Consider the following 21,789-nt stretch of genomic DNA (forward strand, 5'->3'; position numbering starts at 1 on the left):
GGGGGGGGGTCCTGGCCTCTGGATGGAGCATCCCCAAGGCTGCCCCAGGGGGCTGTGTGGAAGGGCGGGCCAAGCCAATGACTTTGCTTCCTGCCCACCTACCTCCAGGGCCATCTCCTCCGTTCTGGACACCTGGCTGGACCAGACTCAGAGGACTTCTGTCAGCCAAAGACGTTCCCTGCCTCAAGCAGCTGGTGGCCTATGTGCAGCTAAAATGCCCTGTTCCGACCTGGAGCGCCGTGCCCACCTTCTGCTGACCCGGCTGGAGCACGCAGAGCCCACAGAGGCCGAGCCCGAGGGTGAGAAGACCGGGGCTGGGTGCCTGTGTGTGGGGGGGAAGGGTCAGGGCTGGTCCCACAGGGAGGAGCCCCGGAGGCTGGTGTGGGGCCTGGAGGAAAGACTGGGCTCCGAGCGCCCAGTGGGTGGACTGCAGTCAGGGAGACGTCCCGGGGAGGGCTCCTTCCTACCTGGGGCATCTCTGGGAGACTCTGGGCTGTGCACGCACAGGTGTGTGTCTGATCTGGGAGCCGCAGGGGGGCTGGGCAGGGGGACAGTGAGGATGTCCGGGCAGGGCTGTGAGGCCTCCGAGCTGAGTGACAGTTCCTGTGTTTGCAGAGCCCCATGGAAGCTGGCCTGGCTTCTGCCCCTGCACCTGGCTCCTCACACGAGTTAGGGACACAGGTGGAGCCTGGCTCTAGCTCCTGAGATGGTGGAGCAGCTGAGAAAAAAGAAGAAGAGTTCACCCCCATGCCTCCTCTCCATGGGCCTTTGCAAGACAGAGCCCAGCGCAGGGCCTCCCAGAGAAGCCGCAGCCAGGAAGGAGCCCTCCCCGGGACGTCTCCCCGACTGCCATCCACCCGCTGGGCCCTCTGAGCCCAGTCTTTGCTCCTGGCCCCTCACCAGCCTCTGGGGCTCCTCCCTGTGGGGCCAGCCCCAACCCGTCCCCACACACCCACAGGCACCCAGCCCCAGGCTTCTCAGCCTCGGGCTCGACCTCCGTGGGCTCCATTCCTGGAGCACAATCCAGTCAATGACCACCAGGGACAGTGGTCTGGGTGGTGTCGGAGGCCTTCCCCCGCAATCCCCAGCACCTGCTCCTGGGGACCCCTGTGGGGTCACGCCCCAGCTCATGGAGTAGGAGTAGGTGTCCGCCAGCCTCGTCCCCATTTCATCTGTGGCCTGCAAAGACAGGGACGGGTAGCCGGCCCAGAGGCATCACAGCCCTGCCCGGCCAACCTCCCTGTCCCCCTGCCCAGTCCCCCTGCTGCTCCCAGATCAGACACACACCTGTGCGTGCACAGCGCTGCTCGCGGGACACTGACCCATCCCCGCAGGGCGATCGGGATAAACCCTGAGGCAGAAGCTCGCAGCCCCCCACACCCCATCCCACCCAGCCAGCCTTGACCTTGAACATGACCTGTCCACTGGGTATCTGACCCCTCATCAGCCTGCTCTTGAACGGCTTGGCCCACCCCACAGGACCCCTGTTCACACACACACACACACACACACACACACACACACACACACACACGGAGGGGACCTGGGGCTGCATACATGGATTAGACCCTGTGGGGCTGGGTGGCTGGCTCTGGGCCTCCTGGTGTCACCTTTCAGTCTTTCCAGCCAAATGGACAGAGACGTCGGGGAGCCCTGACACGACATCCCCAGCGAGGGAGTGTTTGCACAGTTTGCTTTCCTCAGCCTGTAGTCTCTGGACTTCGGGATGCAACATGCAAACATGTTTTTGGTTCGAGGATCTCTAACAAAATGAGCTGGGCAGGGGGCTGTCTCTGGAATGTGGGTTCCCATGGCAGCACTTTGTGCATCATGGGGACCCCTGGCATTCAGCCTGGCAAGTTACCCCTCCCCACGCCATGGCCCCGGGCATGATTCCAAGAGTTCCCATAGGAGTTTGCCTGTCACAGGGCTGTGACATGGCCCCGCTGTGGCTTTGAACCCAGGTCAATCTGACCCAAGCCTGAGCTCATGCAGGAGCCTGAGGAAGTAGCCTTGAAAGGTACAGCTGAAAGTGACGGAAGCTTAACTTTTACTGAATCTAAATACTAACTGTTAAATGTAAAAATCATAAAACATGTAACAGAAAAGGGTGAAGGGTGGGGACGCCTGGGTGGCTCAGTCGGTTAAAGCGTCTGCCTTCGGCTCAGGTCAGGACCTCAGGATCGTGGGATCGAGTCCGGGTGCGGGCTCCCTGCTCAGCGGGGTGGTCTCTTTCTCCCTCTCCCTCTGCTGCTCCTGCTGCTTGTCTGCTCTCTCCCTCTCTCTAACAAATAAAATGTTAAAAAAAAAGTTTCTCTTTAAAAAAATAAAAAGATTGGGTGACAGGTGGACCTGGGCAGAGCGGCTCGAGTCCTGGGCTGGAGCTGCGGCCGATGCCAGGGATGCCCCCCCGCTCCTGCCGTGGAACCAGCCCAGGACCTGAGCTGGAGCTGCAGCTGGAGCTGGCTCCGTCCCCGGTGGTGGGGCTCAAGCTGGCTCTGGAATGGACTCCAGGGCTCAGCGAACTCTCAGGCTGGCATTGTTGCCAAATTTGGTGGAGGAACCGGCAGCAGAGAGGACTGCTGTGCTGGAGCTGGTCCAGGCGAACAGGTAGAGGGGCCTCTAGCCCGGGAGCTGCCGCCGGGGGGGCCATCGTCCGCAGTCGGTGCGGGGGCTGCTGTGTGCGGTGGCTCTGGCTTTTGGGTGGAGGTAATCCTCGCTTGGCGCACGTCTGAGCATCTGCTCTAGCTTCCCAGATGGTAAGCGCCCCTGTGTCTGTGCAGCGGGGGCAGGAGCTGGCTGCAGGGGCAGGGGGCTTACTCACACTGGGGCGCACTTGGCTCCAGCTCCCGAGCTCCCGGCAAAGGCACCGCAACAGAAGATGGAAATGCCTCGAGCTCTGGAGCGGGCTGTGGGCCTGTAGCTGCTTCTGAGCCCCGTCAACCCTGCAGTGGTGACCAGCCCCGGTGCAGTAGCCAGTCGTCCATCTGCAGATGGTGCCGAAGCAGCAGGAGGGGAGAAGATCACCACCCTGCCAGGGTGATCACCCTGTGCTGATCCCCACAGCCTGTCCCTGTGCCTTCTCAGAGGATACCCCCCACAGCCTCCCACAGCAGCGCTGAGCTGCCTCGAGAAGTGGCTCTCGATCTCGGACTGGCTCTCACTCTGGCAATGGTGCCGGATCGGGTGAGAGAACTGGTGTGCACTTGGCTTTGCTCTGGAATTCATGCCGGAGCTGGTTATGCCTCTGAGGGGGTCCGTGGGTCGGAGCTGGAGGGGCTCTAGTCTGTGGGGGCACTGGCTTAGGTTCTCGCGCTCCTTCCACAACTGGCTCGAGTCAGCGCGGGGGCAGGTTCTAGTGCGTCAGATGGTTCTAGATCTTAGCTGCCGCCAGGGCTGGCTCTGCCCCATGCCTCCTGCAAGGTCTGGTGCTAGAGATGCTCTAGCTCTGTATCACCCACTAGCTGACTGTGGGTGAGATGCTGACCCACAGGTTAGGCTGGGAGCTCCGCGGACAGGGTGGGTGTCTGGGGGTCCCCTCTGCATTCCAGCGAACACAGGTGGGGATGCTGCACGAGTGCATGAAAGAGTGAACACAAGTCTGTGGCCCAGATCTCTCATCTGTAAGCAACATCCCCCGCATCACGGGGCTGCTGGGGGATCCCACTGATTCACTACAATGTGAAGGGCTACCACCTCCCAGGCACTGTTCTGGGGTTGGGGACACAGCAGTGAGGAAGCACGGTCCCTGCTCGTGTGGGGCTGGCTGGAGCAGAGGTCAAACGAGGACTTCAGGTCCCCAGCAAGTATCTTTGCTCAGCTGGGATCAGTTCCCTGGAGCAGCCGGTCAGGCCCTTGCCCCTGTTGGGCAGCTCAGGACTGACTCACGTGGGATGCGTGGTGAAGGGCATGCAGGATCCTTGGGCTGAATCCCCCCGTAGCCATTACCCCCATGTAGCCGGTCCCGTCACCGTCCCAACTTTTGTCATCCATGAAATGCCAGGGGAGGAAAGCCATTTGTGGGTTCAAGAGCCTTATGCAAGTGCGGAACCGGGTCTAGATCATCGCTGGAGGGGGATTCAGCTCTAGCGCCTGCCCCAGAGCTCGAGCCAGGTCCAACAGCGATGCGAGCCGCAGCTCCTGAGATTTGGTGGCAGAGCACTGGACCACTGGTCTGGGGACCAAGGTCATGACCCTCCTTGTTGCAGCCTCAAGGGCCCCATTTGGAAGAGGTTCCAGAATCACTGCTCTGGTCAGGGTGAGGAGGCCTTAGGAGGGAACCGAGCACCAGGACCGGAGAGGGAAATGGGGACGAGGGAGGCTTCTGAGGTTTCTCACATCACCCCCGGAGCCCGAATATCCTGCTCCGGTGAGAGACACGGAGACAGAGACCGAGACAGAGAATGAACACAGGAGAGAGGGAACCAGAAGTTACAGTCTTTTCACCATCAGCTTGGAAATGACCTCCCAGTATTTTGCCCCATTCTCTTCCTGAGAGCGCGGTCACCCAGGCCATCCACCCTGGAGGGGAGGGGATTCCACAGGGACGTGTGAGCAGGAGTTTTACAGTCGGGGAGACGTCCGGGGAGGACTCCTTCCTGGCTGCGGCTTCTCTGGGAGGCCCTGGGCCGGGCTCTGTCTTGAAAAGGCCCATGGAGAGCAGGCACGGGGGTGAGCTTTTCTCCTCTCACAGATGTTCCACGACCTAAGGAGCTAGAGCCGGCTCCAACTCCATCGGCAGCTCTGGAGGGAGGGTGGTGCCTGCAGCGACTTCAGCAGGAGACCAGGAGCCAGCAGGTGACCGGCACCTGCCCACGGAGAGCCTGACGGGGGTCAGGAAGGGCCTGCTGGAGAGCCTGTGCCCGGAGAGCCTGCCCCTGTTCCTGCCAGAGCCGGTGCCCCTGCGCCTGCCCCGAATTGTGGCCCTACCTGTGCCTCTGGTTTGCCCCTGTCCCAGCTCCTGCCCTGGATCCTGACCTGTTCCTACCCCTGCCAGTGCCCCTGTCCTTGCCCCGGACCCAGATACTGCCCTGGTTCCTGTACGTGCCATTGCTGCAGACCCTGTCCCTCCCCTTGCACCCACCCCCTCCCCTTCCCCTGCTTCTGCTCCTCTTCTTGCCACTGACCCGGGTTCTGCCCCTGCCCATGCCTGTGGTCCTGTTCCTGCCTCTGAGCCACCTCCTGCCCCTGCACCTGCCCCTGCCCCTGGCCCTCCCTGTGCTCCTGTTCTTGCCCCTGACCCAGCTCCTGAACCATCTCCTGCCCTGGGTCCTGTCCCTTCCCCTGCCACAGCCTATGTTACTCTTCTTGCCACTGACCCACCTCCTGCCCCTGCACCTGTCCCTTACCCTGCCCCTGGCCCTGCCTGTGCCCCTGTTCTTGCCCCTGACTCAGGTCCTGACCCAGCTCCTCCTTGGTCCCGCCCCTTCCCTTGCCCCTGCTTGTGCCCCTGTTCTTACCCCTGACCCAGTTCCTGCCCCTGCTACTGCCCCCGGCCCTGCTCTTGCATCTGGCCTTGCCCCTGGCCCTGCCCCTCCTCCTGCTCCAGCAGGGCTCCCAGAACCACAGCCAGAGCCACATCCTCGCGGGGAGAGCCCCTTGTACAATGACGCTTAGTTCCATCACCCACCCTGATGCCCCGCCCGATTGTTTCATCCCCTCCCCCTGTGTTCTTTCTCTCTGGTACATATTAACTGTTATATTAACTTTCCATGTCCTATATGCTGTTATTTATTTTAAATAAAGTTAATCATTTTCAATTGAACAAATCCTGAGCATTAAGTACATTCCCGACGCTGTGACACCACACCACAGAACATTGCTGCAGAACATCTGCTTCCCCAAAGGACACCCTGAACCAGAAGGCCTCCCTGCCCATTTTTCTCCCAACCCAGCCCCTGGCAACCCCTAAGCTTTTCCTTTACCTGCTGATTTCCTGTACATGGAATCACACAGTACCGGCCTTTGTGTCTGTCCCCCTATTTTCAAAGAGGACTCGTTTTTTTCTGTGTTGATTTGACATAGAATTTCCCTTATTCGATGTTGAAATCCCAGATGGATTACAGATGAGATGTAATCATAGAGCCCCCTTTGGTAAATATGGGCGCAATCTCGGGGCGGAGACCCCTGTTCCTGCTGGGACACCTCAGCCTGACTCCAGACAGGAAAGGGCTGGTTCCTCCTGTGACCCACAGAGAAACCAGGGAAATGAAGAAAGCTAGAAGACACACCCCAATGGGCAAAAGCATTGCTCACAACCCAAGGCCAGAGAAAAGTTTCCCATGCCTCTGGTCCAAACCAGGCTCCAAGTCACTGAGTTCCACAGGGACAGAGACCACACGCATGCAAGTCCAATGGGGGGACGGGCACGGGGGGAGTCAGAGATGTAGAAACTCATGGGGAAGGTCTCTGACAAAGGAAACCCTATGGAGGCAGCGCTGGTCACCCTCAGACTGGCAGGTGTCTGGTTTGGGGACCAGGAGCCCTGGAGAGCACATGAGGAAGTGGAGGTCCCCTGGAGAGAAGGGTGACGGGCACCCCTGCCTGGGAAAACAGTGAGCAGCACCCATCCCAGGCTGAAGGTGCACCCATCACCTAGCATGCTGGTCCTCGGACTCACCCCCGGAAACTCTGGCTCGGGTTTCACAGACGTGTTTCCAGAAGTGTTCAGCACAGCGGTGGTGGAGAGAGCAGGGAATGGAACAATGCTAATGCCCAAGGCGATGGATGGGAATCTCGGTCCCAGTCCTCATGATAGAATACCCTGTAGTTACTGTCACACTGTCGTCTGGGGCATAGGATCCAGGTAGCCCCTCCTGAGACCCCCTCCTGCCACCCTGCTCCTGACAACATTCAGAGTTCTTTCAGGAAGAGGTGGAGAGGATCCAGGATGACAGAGGGCCAAGGAGAAGGAAGGTCAGCCCTGGGAGGACAGTTGGACGGGCCCTGAGCCACCATCCAGGGCCCGGGCTGTGGTGCCCTCGGACCTCACCCCAAAAAAGAGCTCCTGATGGATGGACCCATCTTCCTTGGTTTCCCTCCCTCCCTCACTCCATCCATTCCTCCCTCCCTCCTCCATTCCTCTTTCCTTCCCCCCTTCCTCTCTCATTCAGCAGAGGATCTGGGGTCCCTGCTCTGTCCTGAGCACTGGGACGACATCTGTGAGCGCCCCCAGCCCACGTGGTCCCTGCCCACATGGCACTCAGGTCTACTGTGAGAGGTGACAGGGGGCAGTCCTCAGGGCTAACAGAGGTGATGAGCACCAGCAATCTGCTCCCGAAAACAGAGGCCAGTTGCACAAAGAAAAGAATGGAGACACCCACGCTCAGTACATCCTCTAGAAAAATCTAGTCCTGAAAAGTGATGAAAAGTAAGTATATGCTAGACTTAACACAATGTGAGTTCTAATGGCCCATACGCACTGATTCCTAGAAGCAAGGAAGAGTAAATCATACAATGTCGCTGGGGGGTTGTGACGCCACTTTTCTGACCCAATGACAGCATTTCAGCCAACATCTCCAGGGCCTCCGAGCTTTCCCAAGGGTCCCTGCGATCCTCTGACCCTTACTTCGTCCTCCTTGGGCAGCTCTGTCCTGTCGTCTTCCTTGTCTCCTGCCTCTTCTGGGGCCCTTCAGGGGCCTCCCCAACCACACCATCCTCGGGAGGACTCCCCGTGCCCCATGGCTGGGCGCCCCCATCTGGCGCTGTGCCCTGTAAGCCTGGTGCTTTGTGCAAGTCCCGTGTGCTCCCTCTGGGGTCACTTGGCATCTCCCTTGCAGGGGCCTACATCTTCATGCACTGGGTCTCCTCTGAGCAGTCTGTGAGGCCGGCCTGTACCCATGTCACGGGCGCAGAAGCGCAAGTGCAGAAGGTCCAGAGGACCTGCTCCCAGTCCCAGCGTGTGGAGTCTGGGCCGAGGGTGGTCCCGGAGCAGAGGAGGACTTGGGCCCAGGAAGACTGAGGGAGGACGTAGCACAGTGAGCCCCCAGGGGGACAGTGAGCACCGTGGGGGCCTGGCGCTCAGGCCTGCTGGGCAACCCCGTCCCACCGGCAAGGGCTCTGTCCCCAGACTTGGTAAGATGTAAGAGGGTCCTCCTGGGCCCCGGGAGTAGCTGGGGTGAACAAGGCTCAATGCTACCCCAACAAGTAGGAGGAAAGTATGGTAACTCCTTTTGGGGGGAGGGGGTAGGCTCAGAAAGATTTCGGAGGCGCTGAGCTAAACCGCAAGGTGAGTGCAATGTTCAGCTGGTTTTTCCTTCCTGTGACTGTTTCCACGTTCTTCCAAAAACATGAAAGTTTTTCTGATTTCTCAGGCCCTCACCCTTGCCCTGAGTTCCCGGACCGGTTTGTCCCGCTACCGGGCTGGGCCCGCTGCGTGACAGGCTGCCGCCCAGAGGGCCAGGAGAGAGCAGCGCCCACGGGACCCCGCGCGCTAGGACCCCGGGGCCTGGTGCTTTGGCCCGCGGCCGGTGGGCAGGGGCTGGGACCCGCGGGTGGGGGCGGGCGGGGGAGGGAGCGCGCTGGCGGGTGGGCGGGGCGTGCGGCTCCTATTTGCCCGGCCGCCGGCCCTGCCCCAGGGTCAGCCCCCGGCGCGGCTGCAGGCGTGGCCACCGGGTATCGCCGGGGCCCTGGAGAGCTGAGTACCTGGTTTCCGGCCCGGGGTGTGCCCCTCCGTCCGCCCTAAACCCTGTCCGGTCGCAAGGGGTGAGTCTACAGCCCGCGGGGACAGTCGCGCTACCCACGTCCTGCGTCGCGGGGCAGTGGCGGGCGGAAGTGGGGTGCGCGTCTGGGCACCAGGCCACCGGGTGCAGACTGCTTTGGCGGGGGCGGACACGGAGGCTGGGGTGGAGGGGGAGGAGGGTGCCTTGATCAAGGTGACCGAGCCAGGGAGGGCTGAAGCGCGCTCCCGCCGTCCCCTGGAGAGCCCAGGCGCGGCCTCCAGGAGGAAGACACGGCTGCCATCCCTACCCCCAGCCCCTACCCCACCGCAAGGGCATCAGGCGGCCCCTCTCTGCGCAGCCCCCACCCAAGCCGGGCGTGTCCCCGCTGGGCCGGCCCTGGGCTCGATTTCCGGTGTCCCCGCTGTTACCCCTGGGAATCTTTCTCCAAGCCCCGCCCAAGCGCCCCGCCCTGCGCTGCTCCCGAGTCCCTGGGCAGGACGCCCTGTGCTCCCCGCGGAGGGCGGGGGTTGGGAGGAAGACAGCCCAGGCAGCGGGGGGGACGGTCCGCCTCTCCCGAGTCACAGCTGCAGGATTCGGCTGAGCACTGAGCCACTGTCCCCCTGTCCACCTACCCGAGCTGTCATAGCTGGGGCCACCCAGGGGAAGGCAGGGCAGCAAGGATGGGGCCAGTATCCCCTGGACATCGGGAACATTCCTTTGCAGGTGTTCCTCGGATCCCGGAGACACAGGCTCAGAGCTTGACAGGCCTGGGAGAGGTGGCCTGACTCACCAAGCCCGCTCAGTCTCTCCAAGTACCCGGGTTCAAAGGCTTCGCCCAGCAATGCGCTGCCGCAGACTGGCCCTGGGCCTAGGATTCTGCCTGCTGTTGGGCATTGTCCTCTTTTTTCTGCGGTGAGCATAGCCCCATGGAGCCCTCCCTTCACCCCAGACTTCTCCCTTTCTTGGCCTCTCAACCCCCAAACCTTGATCCCTTTATGGATCCCTAGGTCCCACCCACCTCTCTTGGCACGCCGGTCCGTCAACCCCCACCCCCCCACCCCAGTAAGACCAAACTAGTTCTGGTTTCTGGATTTTGATTAGTAATGGCCTCCAGGCCTTTGCTCTTGCTCTTTCCTCTGCCTGGACTGCTCTTCTAGCCATGGTAATGGAGAACTCCTGTTCAAACACAATTCACCCCATCTGTTCTTTCTGTGAAGCCCTCCCACCACCACCACCACCCCTCACCACCACTCCCCCATGCGCAGGGCCTGGCATCAAAAACATTCCTGCCCCAGGAATGAAGGACCGCATGGGTGACTAATGGCCACATTGCAGAAGACCGGGAGGATTGGACCTCTGAGGTCAGCCAGACCCAAGGAGTGGTAGGGGATCCCCAGATGCACCCCGCTGGGGGCCTTCACTCCCATCAACGTGCATTAGGTGGGTTTTCAGCTTCATGACAGTCAACAGGTGTTTTTCCTTCCCAGGATGTCTGTGGAGAACTGGCTGCCCTTCTCCTATGTCCCGTATTACCTCCCCTGCCCAGAGATCTTGTAAGTATGGGGTGGGGAGAATTTGGGCCCTGTGGGCTGCCTGGAGTGGGGACACTGGGTGAGTTTTAGGGTCACTTTGCAGGTTATTAGGTCCTAAGCTCATGATTCTGATCAGTTTGGTAGGTGTCGGGTAATTTATGGGCTGTGGAGTAAAATGTCCATGTCAGTCCTCTGGCGTCCCTGCAGCGCCCCCTCTGTGCTTTGACCTTGAGCATGCCGCAGGGCTCTGAGCCTCACTTTTTCATCTGTAAAATGGGATGATGGAAGTCCCCTCCTGGGCCACCTGGAGCATGGAGTGTGATGACACCTGTAAAGAGTCATCTGTAGCACACACCACACAGCAGGTGCTCAGGAAATAGTTGGACTTGACTTTTTGCTAAAGTTTGTGTTCAGTGTGGATTCAAGGAACAAATTAACATGGGACCAGACTTCCCCCCCATAACGAACCTGACTTCTTGACAGTTAAGAGTGAAAAAATGGGCTGGGACAGTCTTAAGTGGGGGAGGTATCCTTGTGATAGCTAGAGGCAAGTTTAAAATCTGGTTCATAGACTGCTAATTAACCACAAGGCATGTTTCACTGTTATAAACATAGAATATAGTCAGTTAGGAAGCTGGAAAGCAGAAAAGACAAGGAAAAATACCCTCTTGCGTCCTACTGGTTTGAGTTATACTTTGCTTCCAAAGTTCATGGTCAACTTGTTGGTTGCTGCCCTTTCTAGTTGAACCGACTGTGCATCTTACTTGGTTCTAAAAGCAGAAAGGCTGCTTGCTATTGAAAATAGTTGTGATCGGGGCGCCTGGGTGGCTCAGTCGGTTAAGCGGCTGCCTTCGGCTCAGGTCATGATCCTGGGGTCCTGAGATCGAGCCCCACCTCTGGCTCCCTGCTCGGCGGAGAGCCTGCTTCTCCCTCTCCCTCTGCCTGCCACTCTGCCTACTTGTGCTCTCTCTCTGTCAAATAAATAAATAAAATCTTTAAAAAAAAAATAGTTGTGATCATAATGTTTTTGCAATTTTTATCCTGTGATCCCAGAACTGGCTGTGTTCTTCAGCGTGTGTTCATGCTCTTCGTGGTCACCACCCTTTAATTGCCCCCAGGAACTGGGTCATAATTCTTGAACTCCTCCCCCTTTCCCACAAAGGACGGGGCAGGGGGGGGGGGGGATTTCGGTTTTTTTAAATTCCCCGGGTTTTTTTTTTTTTTTTTAAGATTTTATTTAGGGCGCCTGGGTGGCTCAGTTGGTTAAGCGACTGCCTTCGGCTCAGGTCATGATCCTGGAGTCCCGGGATCGAGTCCCGCATCGGGCTCCCTGCTCAGCAGGGAGTCTGCTTCGCCCTCTGACCCTCCCTCCTCTCATGTGCTCTCTCTCTCTCTCTCAAATAAATAAATAAATCTTAAAATAAACAAATAAATAATAAAGATTTTATTTATTTATTTGAGAGAGAGCAAGCATGAGCAAGGGAAGGAGCAGAGGGAGAAGCAGGTGCCCCACTGAGCAGGGAGCCCAACATGGGGCTCGATCCCAGGACCCTGAGATCATGACCCAAGCAGAAGGCAGATGCTTCACCGACTGAGCCACCCAGGTGCCCCCTCCAATTCCCCAGGATTCTAAATGAGTTTGTAATGAGCAGCTCTAGATATAAAGCTTTTTTTCCATATTAAAAATCCTTTCATTTGTTAGTTCCCTCCCTGGGCCAGGCTCCCATTCTCTCGTTCACACGGACTCCACTCCCTGGCCAGGACTAGAGGAAGCACTGGGTGTTGTTGAAAAGCAACAACCAAACCACCTTGCTGATTTGAGCGGCAGGGGATGCTATCTCCTGAGTTTTGATTTCATTTCCTTGATTTCTACCGAGGCTCTCCTTTCTCCCACCCCCTTCCCATGAACTGAATTTCCTCTTCCCTGATGCACCTGCCACATTGCCTTCTCTCCCTGGCCTGTTTGTGGGGGCTCTGGCACCACTTTGGGCCCAAAGTATTTGCTACATTTTTTTTTTCTTTCCAGTTCCACTTAGCTCTTTTTTTAAGTAGACTGAAGTTGGAAAATTTTTTTGTGTGTGTTAAATGGTCACATCTTCCTGTCTTTTCATCTGGATTTCTTCACTTTCAGTTTTCCTACCTACGGGTGTGAAAATGTGAAGTTTTGTTTTGTTTCGGGGTTTTTTGTTTTTTTTGGCTCTGGCTCATCTGTGGTTCCGGCGTTCTTATGACTGAACGAGTGCTTTAATAAGGCTGGAGCGTGGCTGGGCTTGGGGAGGAGCCAACTGCCAGGGTTGTGGGCCCTCTTCCTCACTTCCTGCCTTTGCAGAGTGCCCTCACTTTCCGAGTGGGACCTGAGTGCTTGTTTGGGTGGAAACTAGGGCAGAGAATCAGTGTGACAGACTGACTTTTAAAAATTGTTGATTCAAGAGTTTAAACTAATCACAGAAAGATAAACACATATTACAGGATTCCACTTACATGAGCTCTCTAGAATAACCAAATTCACCGAAACAGAAGTAGAATAATGGTTACCAGGGGCCGGGCGGGGGGGTCAGCATTTCATGGGGACGGAGTTTCAGTTTGGGAAGATGAGAAGGTTCTGGAGAGGGATGGTGGGAACGGCTGCACAACAGCGTGAACGTGCTTCAGGCCCCTGAACTGTGCACTTAAAAATGGTTAAAATAGGGGTGCCTGGTTGATCGTCTGACTCTTGGTTTCAGCTCAGGTCATGATCTCAAGGGTCATGAGATCGAGCCCCATGTCAGCAGGGAATCTGCTTGAGATTCTCCCTCTCTCTCCCTCTACCCCCACCCTCTCTTTCTCTTCCTCTAAAATAAATATATCTTTTTTGAAAAATGGTTAAAATAGTAAAGCTTTGTTTTGTACATTTTACCACCAAAAGAGAGAGAGACAGAGAGAGAGAAGCATAGACTAAAAATTGGTAGGAAAACTTAAGGAGGCTTAAGCTATCCCATCAAAGATGCCATATTGAAAATTCCTTAGCGAACGGCAAGTGCGGTGTGCTTAGGTGGTCTGGCCTGACAGCCGACCTCAGGCCCCTTCTGCAGCTGCTGCACGCCCTGGGTGACCTCGGGCAGCCTCTCTGGGCCTCACTTCCACCCTCTGGGGAAGGACGTCATTGGGAGGACTTTCAAGCCTGAGGAGTCAAATGTCTGGCCCCAGGTCCTTCCAGCCCGCAGGTGGCCGAACCAGAGGCTCTATGCAAACCTGCAGGGCCCTCCATCTTGCTTCACCCAAGCTGCCCTCGGCTGAAGCTAGTAGAGGCTGGCCACACAGGCTGCCTGCCAAGAAAGGGACAAGATGGTCTTAATGAGCGTTTGCTCTGTGCTGGACATGGATGCATACCTTGATTCTCAGGGCAGCTCTGAGGGTGAGGGATGGTTACCCATTTTACAGATGAGGAAGTGTGGGGGCATGAGTCAGGATTCCATGATAGACACAGAACAGAGGAGGGAGGGAGAAAGGTAGATTGATGGAGCTGAGCCAGTCTGGAATCCGGGGAGCAGGCCCCAGGAAGGGCAGGCTGGAGCTCAGGCCGGCGCTGACACTGGCAGAATGTCTTCACAGAAACCTCAGTTCTGCTCTTCAAGCCTTTCCACCAGATTCTATCAAGCCCACCCAGGCCCGGCAGGATCATCTCTACCTAAGGGCAGCTGGTGTAGGTGTTAATTACATCCACCAAATACCATCGAAGCAACACCTTGATTGCTGTTTGTGTAACTGGGTCCCGCAAGTGACCATCACCGTGGGCCCAGGTGACTCACCTCAGGTCCCCAGGCGAGAAGGCAGCAGAACTGGGATCACCGGGTCTTTGCAGCTTCTCAAAACTTCTACCCATTGCCAGGCCCCTACAGAGTGACATGCTGGAAAGAGCATCAGCTTTGGGAGACAGGTGACACTGGGTACCGACTGCCACCCCGCCACTCAGTGACCCCGGACAGACTGCTTCTGCAGGAGCCCAGCCCCTGCAGGGTGGGCAGAGCAGTGGGGAAGGTTCCAGGGAGTCTGCCTGGAACCTCTGGCATGGTGCCTGCCCCATGGGGGTGTTTGCTTCTTCTCCACTCTCTCCTTCCTGCTCTGAGTAGCTCTGTCCCCTGCCCTGGCACTAACACCTCTCTCTCTCGCCTCTGCCACCAGCAACATAAAACTGCAGTATAAAGGGGAGAAGCCGTTCCAGCCAGTGACATGGTAAGCAGACTGCCATCTCCCCCTTTGTGGCCCCGGGGGCTGGGGGCTGCCTCCCCTCACCACTGCCCTTCTTGGTTACAGGTCACTGTACCCTCAGCCCAAGCTGCTGGAGCAGGGGTAGGTGTTGGGCAGGGTCTGGGTGCAGAATGGAGCGACTGGCGGGAGGAAGGGGGGCGTGGAGCGGGGAGGGCAGGTGCAGAGCTCCGATTTATAAGCTGGGGTGGTGGGGATGTCAGGTGGCCTTGGGGTCCAGCTAGTCTGGGACCTGGGTTCCAGTCCCGTTCTGTCACTAGCTGTGTGACTTGGGGCAGGTTACCGAACTGCTCTGAACTATTTCTGTACGGGTGGATAGAATATCCACTTCATAGCAGGTTGGATGGAGGACTAGATGAGACGGTGTTTGCAAAAGGCACAGCTCCGGGTGCCTGAGTGGCTCAGTTCAGTTGAGAGTCCGACTCTTGATCTCAGAGTCTTGAGTTCAAGCCCCACGTTGGGCTCTATGCTGGGCATGGAGCCTACTTAAAGGCGGGGGCACAGCTGCATAGTAGGTGCTCAATCCGGGGTTCCTGCTGATATTGCGACCCCTCACGTATTAGGCACTTAGCAGGCACCTGAAGTGCTAGGCTCCCTTACACACGGGATGTGCATTCACTCCTGGTCCTCTCGACCATGCCGGGGAGGAGCTGTTATTATCCCCACTTCCCATAGGAGGCTACTGAGGCCCAGAGACAGGGATGAAGCTGCCCCAGGTCACACAGCATGGGAGGCAGGGCCAGGATGAGACTGCGGCCTTCCCAAGGGAAGGGCCTCACCCCCCCCACGGCCTGCCCTGCCGCTAGGCCTACTGAGCTGCTGACGCTTACGCCCTGGTTGGCGCCCATCGTCTCCGAGGGAACCTTTGACCCTGAGCTTCTGCAACACATCTACCAGCCGCTGAACCTGACCATCGGGGTCACAGTGTTTGCCGTGGGGAAGTGAGTAGTGGGCTGGGTCGGGGGATGTCACTGAGCCATGGGAGCTTACAGTCTGGGAAGGGACCAGACCTGGACATGGGACCCTGCCTGGTTGCCAGGAAAGCCCTGAACCAGGCGCTGTGCGTGTGGGAAGGTAGGGAGTAGAGGGTGATGACAGGAGGGCTTCCTGGAGGAGGGGATCTGGCCCTGGAAGGGGAGCGGCAGGAGCCTTTGTGAGGACACCCCCTTGGCCTCCTCACCCCTCTCTGTTCCCCTGGAACAGTGCAGGCAGGCATGAAGGACTGGAAACACTCAAGACCACCTCACAGAACTGGGGGTCCATGGTCAGGCCACAGGTAGGTCAAGCCCCACCCTCAGGACCCTCTCCCCTCTCCCCACCCTGGGCCTGCCTACTCTCTGGATACCTCCTGTTTTCCTCTCCTCCCCCTCACCCCACCTAGCCTTGCCTTGAAAAGGCCTGGCAGCCTCCCCCTGCGTCTCTTTCTGGGACTCCCGAGGGAGAAACCACGGTGGGACCCCAATACTGCAAGTGCTAGCCAGATGATGGGTGGCCCGCCTGGGTCAGGTTCCATCGGCTTTGACCTGGGGGTGGGGTGTGGCCTGCAGTTTCCTCCAGCTGGGCCCCAAGCCCCCAGCACCACTCACCTCACCTTGATGCAGCCACTTAGCCTGCCATGTGGTCACTTTCCTCTCGCTGAGCCTCAGTGTCTTTGCCTCTAAAATGGGGATTATGGGGAGGGCGCGTGGCTGGCTCGGTCAGCGAAGTGTGCCACTTGATCTCGGAGTCATGGGTTTGAGCCCCATGTTGGGTGTAGAGATTACTAAAAAAAAAAAACCAATAAACTTTAAAATGGGGATGTGGTGCCTGCCTTTAGGGAGTTCATGAGGCTGGAAGGAGCTAAGAATCCCTTAAAACACTGCCTGGCACCTAGTTAAGTGCTCACTAAAAGTTAGCTCCATGTGCGAATTTAAGAATCCCTGTTAAGCATCCTTCCTACGAAGGAAGAAGCTGGTACTGTGATTGTGGGGGTCTGACAGAGGAGGACCCCGAGGTTTCAGACCTGAGTGGCATCTCAAAGTGAGGAGCTGGGAGGTGGACCCCAGCCTGGCCGAGCCCAGGCCCCAGGCCCTGCAAGGGGCCAGCCCATAGTGGGGACACGGGCAGTGGGGGGGTGGGGCCAGCGAGGTCGATGAGGTCATTCCCCCACCCGCCTCCCCGCCAGGTACACCCAGTTCATCAAGCACTTCCTGGAGTCGGCCGAGCAGTTCTTCATGCAGGGTTACCGGGTGCGGTACTATGTCTTCACTAATGACCCTGCGGCCGTTCCTCGGGTCCCGCTGGGCCCCGGCCGCGGCCTCAGCACCATCCCCATCCAGAAGCACTCCTGCTGGGAGGAGATTTCCATGTGCCGGATGGAGACCATCAGCCAGCACATTGCCAAGACTGCGCACCGGGAGGTGGATTACCTCTTCTGTCTCAATGTGGACATGGTGTTCCGGAACCCGTGGGGCCCTGAGACCTTGGGGGACCTGGTGGCTGCCATTCACCCAGGCTACTACGCTGTACCCCGCCAGCAGTTCCCCTATGAGCGCAGGCATGTTTCCACCGCCTTCGTGGCAGACGGCGAGGGGGACTTCTATTATGGTGGGGCCGTCTTTGGGGGGCGAGTGGCCAGGGTGTACGAGTTTACCAGGGGCTGCCACATGGCCATCCTGGCGGACAAGGCCAATGGCATCATGGCAGCCTGGCAGGAGGAGAGCCACCTGAACCGTCGCTTCCTCTTGCACAAGCCCTCCAAAGTGCTGTCCCCTGAGTACCTCTGGGATGACAGGAAGCCCCAGCCACCCAGCCTGAAGCTGATCCGCTTTTCGACGCTGGACAAGGCCACCGGGTGGCTGAGGAGCTGACGGCAGAGCCAGGGCTGAGGTGGATGGGGACCCCCAGCCCTGCAGCCAGCTTGCCCCAGTGCCTCCCTTCTCGGGCCTCGGGTGAGACCAGTCCGGCCCTGCCTCAGTCTGTTAGCAGAATTCAACCGGAAAATGGAGGCTGAAAGCCCTTTGTAAACTGTAAAGTGCTGTACCCACATGAGGAGAACACAAAGACCACACAGCCCTAGAACAGTCAGCCAGGAAGAGGGGAGGCAGAGGTGAAGCAGACAGGGCCTGGCAGGCTCTACCCAGCAGACGTGCCTTCGGGGCAGGCTCTGGAGTCAGCCCTCCTCCACACCTGAGACCCCACCTCTGCCCCCCCCTTCTGTTGCCTGTTGCCCTTAAAGTTGTACTTCGAAGCCCCTGGTGTGAAAGGCAGCCCAGACCCCTCTTCTCTGGCTGCCGGGGGTCCTGGGTACTCTGATGTCCCCCTGCCATACAGAGCCAACCCCCCGCTCGGCCCTGGAGGGAACCTTGGCAGTGGAACAGGCCTGGCTCTCTCTCGTGTCAAGCCTAGCCTGTACCCCACGGTGGGCCACAGTCCCTGCCACCAGCCACCTCCTTTGTAAGAGGGCTTGGGCAGCTTTTAACAAAGGTGGCGTGGGGGGGCGTCTGTGTGGCTCAGTCGGTTGAGCGGCCGACTCTTGGTTTTGGCTCAGGTCATGATCTCAGGGTCCTGAGATAGAGCCCCCTGCCCTTGGGCTCCACGCTCAGCAGGGAGTCTGCTCAAGATTCTCTCTCCCTCTGCCCCTCCCCCCAATCATGCGCATGCGCACACACACATGCACGCTCTAAAATAAATAAATCTTTAAAAAAAAAAAAATAGCTGGCATGTGCTAAGCCCTAACCAGGGTGTTTTCACCTGCACATCTGAGGGTCTGTCCGGCCAGCCACTGGGGATCCAGGCAGCCTGGATTTCAAATACAGTCAGCTTGTGCGGGTGGAGGAGGGAGGGTCCGGTTGTCCAGAAAATCTGGACTAAAGCTGACCGCCGCAACAAACAGGATTTGGTACCCAGCCTCCTGGGAGAGGGGCGAAGTGAGCACGTGCTGTCAGGCGTGCCATACTCTCAACAATCAAGGGGAGCAGAGCCCATCAGCTGGCCACCGGGTGGCCTCTCGGGCCCTGAGCCCGTAACACAGGTGTCTGCTGGTGCTCCTGAAACCAGGGTCAGCCTCGGCCCTATGAGGCCACTGGTGGGCGTGCGGCACCGAGCCTGTGGCGCAGGCCCAGGATTAGAGGGCCTGGGAGGGCAGCATCAGTGCGGTGGCCCCAGAGGGACTTCAGAGCACCCCCCCCCCCGACATCCCGTGGTTGTGTCTGCCTGGCAGGACAGAGATGGGGTGCATTCAGGGTTTGGTGGCCCAGTGTTTAGTCGTCTGGGGGCAGCAGCTCCTTTGCCACGGAGGGCGCAGAGGGGTACTCTCTGGCCACATTGGGAGGAATAGGCACCTACCCACTAGGCCACCCTGGCAAAGCTGGGGGTCAGCCCAAAGCCCACTCCTCCTGTAGCCTGTGGTCTGGCCAGCGAGCAAGGACAGACTGCCAAAGTCTGAGCAGAGGGAGTGAGCAGAGGAGAGGGTTTGGGCTGGGGAGGACGGGTCAGGGAGAGGTGCTGGGGTGCTTCCGGGCAGAGGGGCAAGGGTGGGCCCACAGCCTGTATGTCCCAGTGAGGAGCACCTTCCCAGAGCATCAGGATCTGCCCTGTGATGCCAGTTGTGTTGAAGAAGCAGAACTTGCCTTCAAGGAGCTTCTACCTTGGGGCAGGGAGAGGCCCCCTGGTGTGGAGACCAGAGAAGGCCTCCCGGGGGGAGGTGGCCCCAAGGCCCAGGCGGCAGCAGCAGGCTTGCAGGGGAGAAGGGAACCCCTGCCTCACTCCCAGCCCAGCCTCTCCTGGACCCAGCTGATTTCCCTTCTCAGCCTTGGCCCAAATCCCCAAGGAATATGGCCGACCCTGGTCCACATCGCAGGACACAGCCCTCAGACACGAGTTGAGGGAGTGACAGGGCCCAATTCCTGGAACCAAACCAGGGTCCAAGCTACTTTCCAAAACAGAGCTGAGGGCTTGGAGCCAGAGCTGCTGCATGGGTGGGGAGGGGTAAGGAGCCTGGTGGGGGTTGGGAGGGGTGGAGGGGGCCAGGGCCTGACCCAGCAGATGGATGGGGGAAGGCCCAGAGACAGTCCCAGCAGCTCTGGGCCCCTGTCTGACGGGATCAGATCTGAGCCACAGGCACCACTGTTGACAGGGCCCATCAGTTTTGGGGGCTTTGAGGTTTTCTAAATTGCAAAGGTACTTCTTTAAGAAATAGACAAAATCACAAATACAAAATGTCTGCGGTGGAGGCCCCTGACACTTAAGCTTCCTCTCCCTTGCCAACTGCCTCCTCCCCACACGTGACAGTCCCACATCATCGCTCGGCCACAGGGCCTGGCCCGCACACCTCTACTCACACTGCCCACCAGTCAGGTCTGTTTGTCCTATCACCCAGCCGATTTCTGGGGACTCACGCCTGACATCACCTCCAGGAAGCCTGCCTTGATTTGTGCCCCGCTCCAAAGTGGGTGCCTTTCAGTGTTCCCACCAACCCTCCTCATCCCTGTGCCATTTACAATGTCTGCCCATCTCCATCCCTTGCCCAGTTGGTAAACTCCAAGACGGGACAGACCGTGGCTGGCCCGGGTTCCCCCTGTACCTGAAACCCAGGAGGCCCTCTGTAAATGTTGAACAACTACATGAGGGGTGACAGCTGAGAGAACATGGGGTTAAGAGTCTGTCCTAGCACCTGTGGGATGTTGGACAGTTCATCCGAGGCCCTGGGGTGAGGATCAAACAAGATTATGGCTGGAACTCCTCTTGGGCAGCTACTCTGGGACGTGGCTAGGTCTGGAACCTCCAAGCAGCCGGCCCCACCCCAGAAGGAAGTAGATGACCTCCATAGCCCCCATTACACAGGAGTAAACAGACAGCCTGCTCATTCCTAGTTGGTTTTGGGGTTCCATGCTTGAGCGGGGGCAATAACATGCCCACCAAGCTCCTTCTAAATCTAGGATGCTGTGGCTCTGGTAAGACTGCCTGGACTGTGTCCCCCAGGCCCCCCAGCCCACAGTGTCCCCGACTCATTGCCCAACATCCAGAGAGCCCTGCATGATCTGGTCTAGACATGCTCCCCAGTGTCTCCAGCCTCCCTAGGGCCTTCCTCCCCCAGGGAGCCCATCAAGCCTTTGCCCCTCAGAGCCCCCTGCAGCCACTGCCCTTCACATGGCCCCCCATCCGGGACCGCCTCCCCTCCAAGCCTGGGCTCAGAGACTACTTCCTTGGGCTCCTCTGGTAAGCTTAGGCTTTGGGTCAGATTGAGCTGGGTTCAAACCCACAGCAGGGCCATGTCACAGCCCTGTGACAGGCAAGCCCGTGTGGTGGCTGCCAAGAGCCTCAGTGGAAATGGGGTCTGTGGCCCTGACTTCAGCAGGTTGAGCTGGGGGCACAGGGGGCTGCCTGGCTGGGGGAGTCCCAACCCAGGATAAGGCCTGTGATGGTCAGTGCGGGGCTCAGTGAGGGTGAAGAGAAATGACCCCGAGTCCCCCGTTCATGTTCACAGCTGGACTTGGCCACTCAGAGCTGAGTAACCTTGATCTTTGAGATCACTTCTTGTGTATAAAAAGGGGTGAAATTCATCACTGAGCACCCAGGAGGGTTCTGTGCAACACTACACCCAATGCTCGGGCACCCTGGTGGGGGGCTCCCTCCTTCCTGGGCTCCTTCCCACCCCTCTGACTCCAACCAGGGCTGCAGCCAGGGACAGGCTGGACCTCATGTCCGGGCCCCTGCCAGGAGGACTAGAAGAGGTGTAGAGGAGGAGTAAGGGGCAGACTGACCTCCTTGCCTGTACTCGGTGTCCACGGCCGCCTCCCGGTCCCCTGGCCCAGCCGCGCCCCACCCCGCCCCCGGCCCCTGCAGGTTACATGTGGGGACCAGGACAGGACAGCGCTGTATCACCCGCGACTCCCGTGTCTCCAGGTCTCCAACGCCAACCCGGCCCAGCGCCCGATGGCCCTCTCGCCCGCTTGAGTCTGGGGCGGTACGAGGTCCCAGCGGGCGCGCGAGGCAGAGAGCAGGCAGCGGGGCAGGAGACGCGTGGGACCCGCGGCGCGCTGGGCCCTCGGTGCGCCGCGGCGAGGCGCGGCTCCTGTGCACGCGCTGTCGGGCCCCCACAGACCCGCGTGCCCGCAACCGTGGACACGAGTCCCGGCGGCCCCGGCAGGGCCCACCCACCGCCGCCCGCGGGAGGGAGGCCGGCGCGCGCGACACACGCCCCCGAGCGCGCCCCCGAGCTCGCGCCGCGGCGCCAGCCCCTCACACCTGCGGCGGGCGGGGCGGGGCGGGGCGGGGCCGCGGCTGTCCCCGCCCACCCGGCCGGAGCCCGGGAGCCCGGGCGGAACCGAGCAGCGGGGCCCGAGCGGCCAGCGGCGCAGCGCGGCGCAGAC

General features: G+C 59.0%; 1 protein-coding gene and 1 pseudogene across 2 annotated transcripts; both read left to right on the forward strand.

The window, feature by feature from the left end:
* Window positions 1-65: 65 nt before the first annotated feature.
* Window positions 66-5,669, forward strand: LOC141374939 (uncharacterized; annotated as a pseudogene).
* A 2,892-nt stretch (window positions 5,670-8,561) lies between these two features.
* Window positions 8,562-18,123, forward strand: LOC112818330 (globoside alpha-1,3-N-acetylgalactosaminyltransferase 1). Of its 2 annotated transcripts, none has more exons than XM_073905553.1 (7): window positions 8,562-8,703; window positions 9,384-9,572; window positions 10,148-10,213; window positions 14,354-14,404; window positions 14,486-14,521; window positions 15,244-15,378; window positions 16,602-18,123. In XM_073905553.1, exons 2-7 carry the CDS (start codon window positions 9,502-9,504, stop codon window positions 17,284-17,286), a joined length of 1,044 nt encoding a protein of 347 aa, XP_073761654.1. In that variant the 5' UTR covers window positions 8,562-8,703; window positions 9,384-9,501; the 3' UTR covers window positions 17,287-18,123. The 2 variants fall into 2 exon arrangements, with proteins under 2 accessions (XP_073761654.1, XP_073761655.1); XM_073905554.1 differs by lacking the exon at window positions 8,562-8,703 and adding an exon at window positions 9,926-10,021 and having other exon boundaries at window positions 9,389-9,572.
* Window positions 18,124-21,789: the final 3,666 nt, after the last annotated feature.

Source organism: Callorhinus ursinus, unplaced genomic scaffold, assembly GCF_003265705.2.
Source record: "Callorhinus ursinus isolate GAN/ISIS: 27379988/994484 unplaced genomic scaffold, GSC_fseal_2.0 scaffold24, whole genome shotgun sequence".
Taxonomy (NCBI): domain Eukaryota; kingdom Metazoa; phylum Chordata; class Mammalia; order Carnivora; family Otariidae; genus Callorhinus; species Callorhinus ursinus.